Genomic DNA, 12040 nt, shown 5'->3' with positions numbered 1-12040 from the left:
GGTTCAGTTCAGTGAGTAAAAAGTATTTGATCCCCAAGCAAAACATGACTTAGTACTTGGTGGAGAAACCCTTGTTGGCAAGTACAGAAGTCAGGTGTTTCTTGTAGTTGATTACCAAGTTTGCACACATCACAGGAGACATTTTGATCCACTCTTCTTTATAGATCTTCTCTAAATCCTTAAGGTTTCTTGGCTGTCGCTTGGCAACTCAAAGTTTCAGATCCCTCTATAAATTTTCTATAGGATTAAGGTCTGGAGAGTGGCTAGGCCACTCCATGACCTTAATGTGCTTCTTCTTGAGCCACTCCTTTGTTGCCTTGGTGGTATGTTTTGGGTCATTGTCATGCTGGAGGACCCATCCACGACCCATCTTCAGTGTTCACTGAGGGAAGAAGGTTTTCATCTAATATTTTATAATATATGGCCCCGGTCTATTGGTCCCTCAAAGTCGGCCTGTATTTTTAGCAGAAAATTAGCCCTAAAGCATAAGGTTTCCACCTCCGTGCTTGACTGTAGGGATGGTGTTCTCAGGGTCATAGTCAACATTTTTCTTCCTCCAAACATGGCGAGCTGAGTTAATGCCAAAGAGCTCAATTTTGGTCTCATCTGACCACAGCGCATTCTCCCAATCCTTCTCTGAATCATTTAGATGTTCATTGGCAAACTTCAGATGGGTCTGTACATGTGCCTTCTTGAAAAGGGGAACCTTGCGGGCACTGCAGGATTTCAATCAGGCCTGAACTGGCCATAGGGCACACCAGGCATTTGCCCGGCGGCCGGGCAGCACAGAGGACCGTGCATTTCTCGGTTCCTCTATGTGCCGCCCAGCCTTCTCTCCTATCAATCTCCTGCATGAGATTGGCTCCTGTATGCTCCCTGGTGGCCGCTCCTCCTCCCTCCGCTCCTTCAGTGGCCCCCTCCCTCATCTCCAGCAGCCCCCCCTCATCTCCTCCAGTGGCCTCCTCCCTCATCTCCTCCAGCGGCCTCCCCCCTCATCTCCTCCAGCAGCCTTCTCCATCTCCACCAGCGGCCCCCTCCCTCATCTGCACCAGCGGCCCCCTTCCTCATCTCCTCCAGTGGCCCCCTCCCTCATCTCATTTTTTATAGTTCTCGCTTTCTTTCACTGTCTCCTGTTTCTCTCCTTTCTTTCTCTATCTCCCATTTCTCTCATTTTTTGGCTCTCTTTCTTCTTTTTTATAGTTTGCTCTTTCACGGTCTCCGGTTTCTCTTTCTTTCTTCCTCTCTCGCTGTCTCCTGTTTCTCTCCTTTCTCTCTCGGTCTCCCATTTCCTTTCTTTCTTTTTCTCTCTGTCTCCTGCTTCTCTCATTTTTTTCTCTTTTATTATAGTTCTCTCTCTCTCTTTCACGGTCTCCCTGTTTCTCTCATTTCTTTCTCTCTTTCTTCCTCTCTCTCTGTCTCCCGTTTCTCTCTTTTTTTTTTTTTTTTTATAGTTCTCTCTTTCTCTCTCTCGCTGTCTCTCTACTTTCTTTATTCCGCTCTGTCTCCCGTTCTCTCATTTTTTTCTCTCTTTTTTTATAGTTCTCTCTTTCTCTGTCTCCTGTTTCTCTCCATTCTTCCTACTTTCTTCCTCTGTCTCCCGTTTCTTTCTTTTCTTTCTCTCCTTCTCTCTCCGTCTCCTGTTTCTCTCCTTTCTTTATTACCTTCTTCCATAAGTTTTTTTTTTCTCTGTCTCCTTTTTCCATCCTTCCTTTCCTTCTTTCTTTCCCTCCTTCTATACAGCTCTTTTTCTCTGTCTCCTCCTTCCTTTTCCTCTTTCCTTCTTTCTATACGCCTCTCTCTTTCTCACTCTGTCTCCTGTTTCTTTTTCCCTCTCTCTTTTCCTCCTTTTTTCCCCCCTTTCTTACTTTCTCTCTCCCCTATAAAAAAAAAAAAAAAAAGTTAAAAATTTATAAAAAATATAAAATTCTGAAAAATTTAATAAAAACCTATTGACACTAGTGGCGGAATTAACAAGGTCGCACAGGTCACTCTTCTGACCAGGCCCTGGTGTTTCGCCACCAGGCTCCGAGGAAAGGGTCCCCGGGCTTTAGGCTTCTCAGTCCAAAATGCCCAGACTTTTTTTTGTCCCAGTCCGAGCCTGATTTAAATCCATGGTGGAGTATTGTGTTATCAATGGTTTGTTTGTTGACTGTGGTCTCAACTGCCTTGAGATCATTCACAACCTCCTCCCATGTAGTTTTGGGCTAATCCCTCACTTTTCTCATGATCATCCTTACCCTATGAGGCGAAATCTTCCATGGAGCTCCAGACCGAGGGCGGATGATGGTTATTTTATATTACTTCCATTTGAGAATAATCACTCCAAAACTTCTCTTCTTACCAAACTTCTTGCTGATGGTCTTGTAGCCCTTTCCAGCCTTGTGCAGGTCTACAATCTTGTCCCTGATGTCCTTTGACAGCTTTATGATCTTGCCCATGGTGGTAAGGTTTGACTAGAAGAAAGAGATTCTGTGGACAGGTGTCTTTTATACACATAATGAGTTGTTGTTAGGAGCACCTTCTTAAAATTGACAGGACTAATCTGTGTACCACATGAGCACATAGCCAGTCTGTGGGAGCCAGAATTATTGTTGGTTGGTAGGGGATCAAATGCTTATTTTACTTACTGAACTGCAACTCAATTTAGAACATTTTAATCATGTGTTTTTCTGGATTTTTGGTTGATATTCTGTCTCTATCATTTAAAATACACTTATAATAAAAAATGATAGACCCTTTGTTTCCTTGTAAGTGGGCAAACTTTAAAAACCTGCAGGGGATCAAATAATTATTTTCCCCACTGTACTTGTTAGCAAACGTCAATAAACAGATGTACACATCAAGCAGGCTCCATAATCACTGCTCTCATATGGAGAAAGAGAGAGGATGTGAAGTCCAAAATGCTCCTTACTGGTAACTCCAAGTGCCAATAATACAAATCACATGTTAGCAGTAAAGCGATATTTCGAAAGACTGCATTCTTTGTCAAGCTGAAAGAACATTTGCCATACATCACTTTACTGCCAAAATGTGATTTGTATTATTTGCACTTGGAGTTACCAGTAAGGAGCATTTTGGACCAATTGTGGACTTTACATCCTCTTATTTCTCTATATGAGAGCAGAGAGTATGGATCCTGCTTGATTTTGACATTTGTTTATTGAAATTTCCTAACAAGTATACTGTATATCCCTTGTAAAAGTTACATTGTATCTATAAATAAAACTTTTTCAGTTTTGAAACATAGAAGAGTGAAAATCTTAGTCTGAGTAGAGCTCTAAATTTGCCCCAAATGTGTAAAAGTAACAAAAATGTAAAAGTAAGGAGCATTTTAGACCAATCCTGGACTACACATCCCACTATTTCTGAATCTCCCTCATATACACATATTTATATATATATATATATATATATATATATACACACACACACACACATATACATACATACACACACACACACACACACACATATATACACATACACACATTTTGCAGACCTAGATGGGGGTCAAGTAGCATTGCATGGTATCACTGTACCACTGCATTATACCAGGAATGGTCAGGATCAATAATTCTCATGTTTCAATAATTCAAGTATCCCGGAAACCTTGTTGAACATATCATTTTACAGACACTGTGTGGTTGGGGCTCGTTCCATCAACAAAGCACACTTATTCTATAGGTAACCTTGCTGCATTATTACAGTGTTCTCGGACTGTGCACAATAGCAGTTTTAGATGGTAATAGAGCCATTATGAATGGGGATCCTTGTAATCATTAACTCCACATGGACAATACGCGCTCCGGTTACCAGGCCCCGTCACGGTACATTACACTAAACTTTTTCCACTCTTGTGAAATATTTTTTCATCCAAATTTTTACGGTGAAATTATGAATACAGCCTTGTTAAAATAAAATAATATTCACAGAGCAAAACAAGGCAGTCACCTTCGACCCAAGATTGTCGCTGATTTTATTTCTCATCAATTCTCCATCATGGCCATAATAAAAAGTTTTACAATAAAAATATCTGACAATAAATATAATTAAACTTCTCTCAAAACCTTTGGCCTTGGATCTGCTTGAGAATAGGACTGTAAACCATACACAGCACTGAGTTCCAACAAAATTCATTTTACTGTTATAAAGAGGAGAGCTGAAGAAAACATTAATAGGAAAACCAAAATGTTTGAGTTGTCACTGGAATAGGAGATGAGGGGAAAATTTCCAATGAAGAGGCTATTTCTGGTGACAACTGTATACAAGAGGATATCTCCTTGCTTTTTAAAAATTTCTGCTTACTTCCTGTTGCATCTCTGGGACAGGAAGTTAAGGTGAAGGTGTATTTGGCATACACAGGGAACAGAGATGGCAAGAGCCTATAGGAATTAGGGTTGGTGGAGAAAGGAGGAGAGAATAGCTACAACGGGGTGGGGAGGGGATTATCAGAATTGAGGAGTGGGGATGGGAGAGGGGCTATAGAAATTGAGGGTAGGGATAGAAGAGGGGGTGAAGGAACTTGGTGTGGGGATGTAGTAGGAGGTTATAAGTACTGGGGAATAGAGATGGAGGAGAGAAATAAATGGAATTAGGGGGCTGTTATAGGGGGTACAGATGGGAGTTAAGGATTTGGGGGTGGGGATGACATTGGGGATATGAGGGTTGGGAAGTAATAGAGCAGTATAATAAAATCGGAGTCATAGTGGTGGAGGTTAGTCCATCTGATCAGGGAGTAAAAAAATGCCCCTCACAGGCCCTTGCTCACACCTTGCCCTAGGGCCCAGGTCTATCAAGCTATATCACTCCATACCAACCAATGCATCCTCACCTGACAGCTGTCTGTCATTTTTCACTTCGGATACAGAGTAAATATTTGATAACTTGGTATGAAAAGGGAATGACTCTGATTTATGTCCCAAATCACTAAATGTACAATGAAAACAGAAATATGATTTACAGGACACAGATCAGACACAGCTGGGGCAGAATGTGGAGCCGCAGGGTCCCAAACAAAATACATGTTCCAGAATCACATGATGCTGACTCCAAAGACATGCTGGTAGGTAAACTGAATCCTGTCTAAATTGGCCCTAGTATCTGTATTTAGATTGTACACCCCTTGAGGGTTAGGAATTTATGTGAATGTGCAATATATATGTAAAGCGCTGTGTAAATTGACAGTGCTATACAAGTACCTGAAATAATAATAAATAAATATACAAAAGTATTGGGACACCCCTCCAAATCATTGGATTCAGGTGTTCCAAATCACCTCCATGGCCACAGGTGTATAAAATCAAGCACCTAGGCATGCAGACTGCTTCTACAAACATTTGTGAAAGAATGGGTCGCTCTCAGGAGCTCAGTGAATTCAAGCGTGGTACCGTGATAGGTTGCCACCTGTGCGATAAGTCCAAGCAACAGCAACTCGGCCATAAAGTGGTAGGTCATGTAAAATGACAGAGCGGGGTCAGCGCATGCTGAAGCACACAGTGCGCAAAAGTCGCCAAACTGTCTGCAGAGTCAATAGCTAAAGACATCCAAACTTCGTGTGGCCTTCAGATTAGCACGCATAGAGAGCTTCATGGAATGGGTTTCCATGACCGCGCAAGCTACATCCAAGCCTTACATCACCAAGTGCAATGCAAAGAGTCAATGCAGTGGTGTAAAGCACGCTGCCACGGACTCTAGAGCAGTGGAGACGTGTTCTCTAGAGTGATGAGAGCTTCTCCGTCTGGCAATCTGATGGACCTGTCTGGGTTTGGTGGTTGCCAGGAGAACTGTACTTGGACTGACTGCATTGTGCCAAATGTACAGTTTGGTGGAGGGGGGGATTATAGTGTGGGGTTGTGTTTCAGTGGTAAGGCTTGGCCCCTTAGTTCCAGTGAAGGGAACTTTTAATGCGTCAGCATACCAAGAATTTTGGACAATTTCATGCTCCCAACTTTGTTGGAAAAGTTTGGGGATGGCTGGCCCCTTCCTGTTCCAACATGATTGCGCACCAGTGCACAAAGCAAGGTCAATAAAGACATGGATGAGTGAGTTTGGTGTAGAGGAACTTGACTGGCCTGCACAGAGTCCTGACCTCAACCTGATACAACACCTTTGGGATGAATTAGAGCGGAGACTGTGAACCAGGCCTTCTCGTCTGACATGGAAGAATGGTCGAACATTCCCATAGACACACTCCTAAACCTTGTGGACAGCCTTCCCAGAAGAGTTGAAGCTGTTATAGCTGCAAAGGGTTGGCCAACTCATTATTGAACCCTATGGACTAAGGCTGGGATGCCATTAAAATTCATGTGCGTGTAAAGGCAGGTGTCCCAATAATTTTAGCAATATAGCGTATAATGAGGCCAATGTGATTGCAGGATACTATTAGCAGCCAGTGTGGGGGATTATAGAGTAGACAGTATGGATGTAAGATAAAGTCATATATGGGAGACATAATATTAATAAGAGGAATATCAGAGATATATGCGTTATATAGATATAGACGCACTGATAATTGTACTTGAAGCTGCACTGTATAGATTAAATAATGTGCCCACGCTATTCTATAAAATAAGAATAACTTGTTATTTTAACTTATTATACAGATACATGTATATACAGAGCCCACAGCATCCTATATGATAGGGATTATACATGGTCTGACCTCTATAGGGGGACAATGCTGGATCTTTAGCTAGGTACACAGATACATCTATATGCAGAGCCCACAGTAACCTATATAATGGGCATTATCTAAGATCTAACCTCTACTGGGGGTATTGCTAAATTGATAGCTGAGTGTACAAATATATACATATAGCATCATATATGATGGGGATTATATACAGTAAAATCCAATCTCTATATGGGGCAATGCTGGGATTCTAGCTGAGTATACAGATACATCTATATACAGAGCCTGCAGCATCCAAAATGATGGGGATTATAAAAAATCTGACTTCTATAGTAGACAATTCTGAATCTATAGTTCAGGCTACAGACACATCTACTGTATATACAGAGCCTGCAGAATCCTTTATAAAGGAGAATATACAAGATCCAACCTCCAGAGGACAATGTTGTGTCCATAGCGGAGTGTACAGATACCTCAATACACAGAGCCTGCAGCATCCTATATGATGGAGAATATATAAAATCTGACCTCTATAGGGGACAATGCTGCATCTATAGTACAGATCCCTCTATATACAGAGCCCTGTATCCTCCTATACGATAGGGATTATATAAAATCTGACCTCTATAGGGGACAATGCTGAATCTATAGTACAGATCCCTCAATATACAGAGCCCTGTATCCTCCTACATGATGGGGATTATATAAAATCTGACCTCTATAGGGGACAATGCTGAATCTATAGTACAGATCTCTCAATATACAGAGCCCTGTATCCTCCTACATGATGGGGATTATATAAAATCTGACCTCTATAGGGGACAATGCTGCATATATAGTACAGATCCCTCTATATACAGAGCCCTGTATCCTCCTACATGATGGGGATTATATAAAATCTGACCTCTATAGGGGCAATGCTGAATCTATAGTACAGATCCCTCAATATACAGAGCCCTGTATCCTCCTATACAAAGGGATTATATAAAATCTGACCTCTATAGGGGATAATGCTGCATCTATAGTACAGATCTCTCTATATACAGAGCCCTGTAACCTCCTACATGATTGGGATTATATAAAATCTGACCTCTATAGGGGACAATGCTGAATCTATAGTACAAATTCCTATATATAGAGCCCCGTATCCTCCTATATGATGGGGATTATATACAGGGCAATGTGATGGGACAGGTCACATGTGACGTCACTGCTGTACGATGTTATATAAGAAGGCTGATCTGTCAGAGGGATGTTTATTCTACAGCCACGTGACCCCTCTATAATAAGCGCCCAGGCTCCTCCCTCCCCCGGGTGATGCGGGTTACCTGGTGCCCCGGTGCTCTCTGCCGCTGTGCCAGGCTCTCCATCCCGCTCCGCCTCCACCAGAGTGACGTCACCTCCCTTACCAACTCGCTGCAGCTCTACCCACCGGTGACGTCAGAGCCCCCTAAGCCTAGGCGAGCACAGTGACGTCAGGACTCCCGCAGCGCTGAGGGTTGCGTTGTATCAGCGTACTCCGCGCTTGGAAGACAGATCGGGCTGAGCCGCTGTAGGATGTGAATGACAATGTTATGTCATGATGGAAGAGATGTGACGTCAGATATCCCCTGTACAGCAATGTATCAAGATGTCAGCGCCCTCATCATCATACTGTCGTTCATTAGAACATCATCAATGCTCTGATGACAGCATCTTAGTGCAGGCATGGTTTCTCTGTACATTACCTTACACCGTCATTGAACTAACATTACTATTACCGCAAACCAGCATGGCAGCCAACATACCAACCAAAATGCATTGTAATGTGGTGCACTGCCGAAAAGTGGCATCAGAATGTATGTCCTCCATCATACCACTACAATTCATGCAAGTCACAAGAATGAGAACTAGAAGCATCCTGGGGTCTTCACCTCTGATGTCAGTTCTAGGCTGTGTTCACAAATGTCTGACACAGATCAGCTCCTGCTGTGACCTCTCACCTTGTGATCTGCTACAAAGCTGCAATGTACAGTCTAATCACTGGGGAAGAGGGGATTGAGGAAATGCCCCTTGCTGCCTGCAGCAGACTGATGACATCATCTCAGCCTAGGCACAGGCACTGACTGGAGCTCAAAGAAAGTAAATACGGGTGGAGCTTTTCTGGTAAATGATACTGTTGCTGTATAATGTGACATGCCAGGAAATTTGTTCATGCAATTTTAAAGCATAACAATACTCACATCAGTTCCAGCGATGCGGCATGCTGGAGCTCTATTATTGGCTGGGTGGGGATGACATCACTCCCACACAGGCACAGGAGTTCAGTCAGATCTAGTATTGCAAAATTTGTAGCTGTGCACATTCTAGGGCAGACAGGCCGGTAAGTAACTTTTAGGGTCGGTTCACACTATAGAAATGCAGCCCAGATGTGTTCCTGCATGCACATTTTTGACACATTCTCGTGCGTTACAGTTAATTTATTCCCCTCTTTATCTTCAATTTCAAGTAGGTACATATGCATTCCAGTCCGTTTTTGGGGAGTTCTAGTGCAATTTTGATGTGTTTTACCACATTCCAGTACAGTTCTGTGCAGGAAAAATGCAGCCTGTTCTACTTTTTTTCCTGCAACCAGAATGCACTGGCACTGCAAGCACTGATGTGAACTGTGACAGTGACAACCATATAACCTACTTTCTGTGCATTTTGGATGCAGAAAAAAAAGCAACGGAAACGCATATAGTGTGAACTGGCCCTTAGGCCCCTTTCAGATGGGACAGACCCACCAGCGGATCCACTTGCCCAGCAGGGGATCTCTCCATTGATCACCACTGAGCAAACGGATGACAGGTCTGTGTTCGCTCCACTGCTGCAGAGCAGAGACAGAGACCACCTTCTTTTTCCTATGGGGTGGTCGGATGGAAACAGACTGTCCATTTCCACCCGACTGTCTTCCGATCCACCAGATGGATGGGGAACAGATCCCCATCCATCTGTTTTTGGTGTACAGGATCGGGTCAGATGCTGGCGGGTCCACAGAGGTCTATGGGTGGTCCGGGTCCACGTGAAAAACTAACGGACAGGCAGACCAGATCGGACCATCAGTGTGAAAGGGTCTTAATGCAAAAGGATGTCTCTTCTACATTACAATTCCTGCCTGTCCGCCAATTTTAATTCCTCAGCCTAAAGTTCCGGTGTAAAGTTACTGAATGGTCCACTTTAAGGACCATTTCACATTACAGAGGACAGCTGTTGAAGTGCTTTACCTGTCCAGCAGCCATCTACTCCCGACTGTAGTAGGGGACAGTGTGGTGCACAATTCAGCGCAGTGTGTGTTGGAAAATGTATTTGAAGTGTAGAAAACATGCACATCACTCATGGCCTTGTATAGCAGCACATTGCTCTGTCCTGCTGTACAGCACCATGCGATTCTGTATAGTGCACTGCAATAAAATACAGCATGTCTGCAGTTTATCACAGCACATCTGCATTATAACGCAGCTCCGGGATGCATTGCAGTGTGACTGGGACACACAGGAAACAATTGTTTTCTATGTGTCCTTGCAGTGACAGTATTTTACAATGCAGTAAAACGTCTCACTACACAATGTGCGAATACAGCCTAAAACGTATAATTTGTTTCCCTAACCCAGGGCCAGAAAATGTTGTAACTTGCACTGAGTAAGATCAGATGTCAATGAGGTCAAATACAAGTACATGTTTGTCACCTAAGGGCTTTTGCACACAGGCTAGCTGAGCATGTTCAGCGTAACTGTCACCGTATTTCCAGCTCCCAGGACACCCAGGTGTAGCATACAGCCTTCCACTGACCTGAATGGCTGTGCAATGCTGCACTCTTGTATATGGCAGTGCTATCATAAAAACGAGTACAGCATATGAGCATATTCCCATACTCTGTACTCATGTTTATTAACGCACCGCTATATTTAGGAGTACAGCATTGCACCACTATTCATGTCAGTGGCAGGCTGTACACTGTACCTGGGCGTCCTGGGCACTGGAAATATGGCAGCCTATGTGCAAGAGATGCTGGGATTTGGACCAGCCATTCTCAACCAGGGTTCATTGTTTGATGGCACCGCTGACAATGATGTAACACGTATCCTACATATTTGCTCTGGTAGCGCTTGATAGTTGATCTCCCTGATTGAGGGCACGGTAACGACCAAGTCTGCCAGTGATGATTGATCTTACCGTTTCTGAATGACAGCCAATCACAGTGATCACTAGTATGAGAACCCGCTGCTGTCTTCTTCGAGGAGAAAAAATACATTATATATTTTTCTCCTCATTAGTGAAGTGTATATACACAAACAGAAAAAAAGGTTTAAGATTAAGTGCCCCTCACAGCAGAACGTGGCACAGGATACCCGCAATCTGTGTGCATTTCCTGCACCGTGTTCAAAATGCAATGCAGTAATCTGCAGGGTTAATGTTAAGTTACCCCCCCCCCCGCGCAGCGAGTCTGCCTGCACTGGATTGCATGCTACAGAAGCACCATGTGATCTGGTTGTAGTGGGTTTTTTCAAATGCATGCACTACATTGTGGTCCAGTGCAGCTTCAGCCCATTCAAAATAAATGGACTGAAATCGTACCGCATGTGAATCACACAGAAACGCACTGCGTGTTCCTGGAGTGGATTGACCCTTAGGCTAGGTTCACATCTGTGCGGGTGATTGCCACTTCGGGACTGCACCTGTTCCCACAGCCACCACCACCATCCCAGAAAAACGCAGGAGATGTGTGTGGGTGCTGTTAATCTTAATGGCATGCCAAATCATGCCTGCATTGGAAACCACACTGCACTTGCAGTTCCCGTGCGGGCTGCGATTTCTAAAATTCTGCAGGAACTTTTCCCGGAATGAATGGGCAGCCTTGCCCATACAAATCACAGTTCACACTGCCGTGATAGTGTGAACCTAGCCATAGCATCAGAGTCAGTGTGTTTATGTAGGGTAAAAAAAAAAAGCACACTATTGTTTTTTGGTCATACTATGGGCACGAAGAATAGTCAGTTTATTATCTTCTTCATGCGCATCAGAAGGAGAATTTTTTTTTTTGTTTCTTTTGTTTCGGATTTCGATTTTGTTTCTGAAGTTCCCCTTTAGATGACTCCTCAGCGTGACACGGTGTGTATACCCCGGAAGGCTTGGCATGGTGCCGTGTATAATCTGTGAACAACGTGTTTGCACAAGCTGATTACATTGCCACGACTCTGCCAATTCTTTATAAGTTGAGCGAGATAATACGGTGGGCAATTGAGGTCGTTCCCCATAAAAGTCACATGACATAATCATGAATTGTCTTTATGAAACCTCTGGACTTTGCTGTACTCCGTGTGTGTCAGTGTCAATGTGGCATCAGTTATAGTTGGCATGGTGTGCAACATTTTTATTACATGCCGCAGG

General features: G+C 43.5%; 1 protein-coding gene across 2 annotated transcripts in view; it reads right to left on the bottom strand.

The window, feature by feature from the left end:
• LOC149449351 (branched-chain-amino-acid aminotransferase, cytosolic-like) overlaps nucleotides 1-12040 on the bottom strand; it is a 93946-nt gene that overhangs the window by 55449 nt on the left and 26457 nt on the right. The window contains exon 1 of one of the 2 annotated variants that reach the window (XM_089693348.1): nucleotides 7960-8161. The exons of the other annotated variant lie outside the window; for it this stretch is intronic. Coding sequence (XP_089549474.1) covers nucleotides 7960-8001 — 42 coding nt within the window. The 5' untranslated portion in view covers nucleotides 8002-8161. Of the gene's footprint in view, nucleotides 1-7959; nucleotides 8162-12040 lie in introns of those variants that run through there. 2 annotated transcript variants of the gene reach the window in all.

This window comes from Staurois parvus, unplaced genomic scaffold (genome assembly GCF_062004578.1).
Source record: "Staurois parvus isolate SC_StPar_1 unplaced genomic scaffold, SC_StPar_1.0 ptg000628l, whole genome shotgun sequence".
In the NCBI taxonomy this organism is placed as follows: Eukaryota; Metazoa; Chordata; class Amphibia; order Anura; family Ranidae; genus Staurois; species Staurois parvus.
Note: the sequence above shows the minus strand (reverse complement) of the source record. Positions and strands in the feature narration are given on the sequence as shown.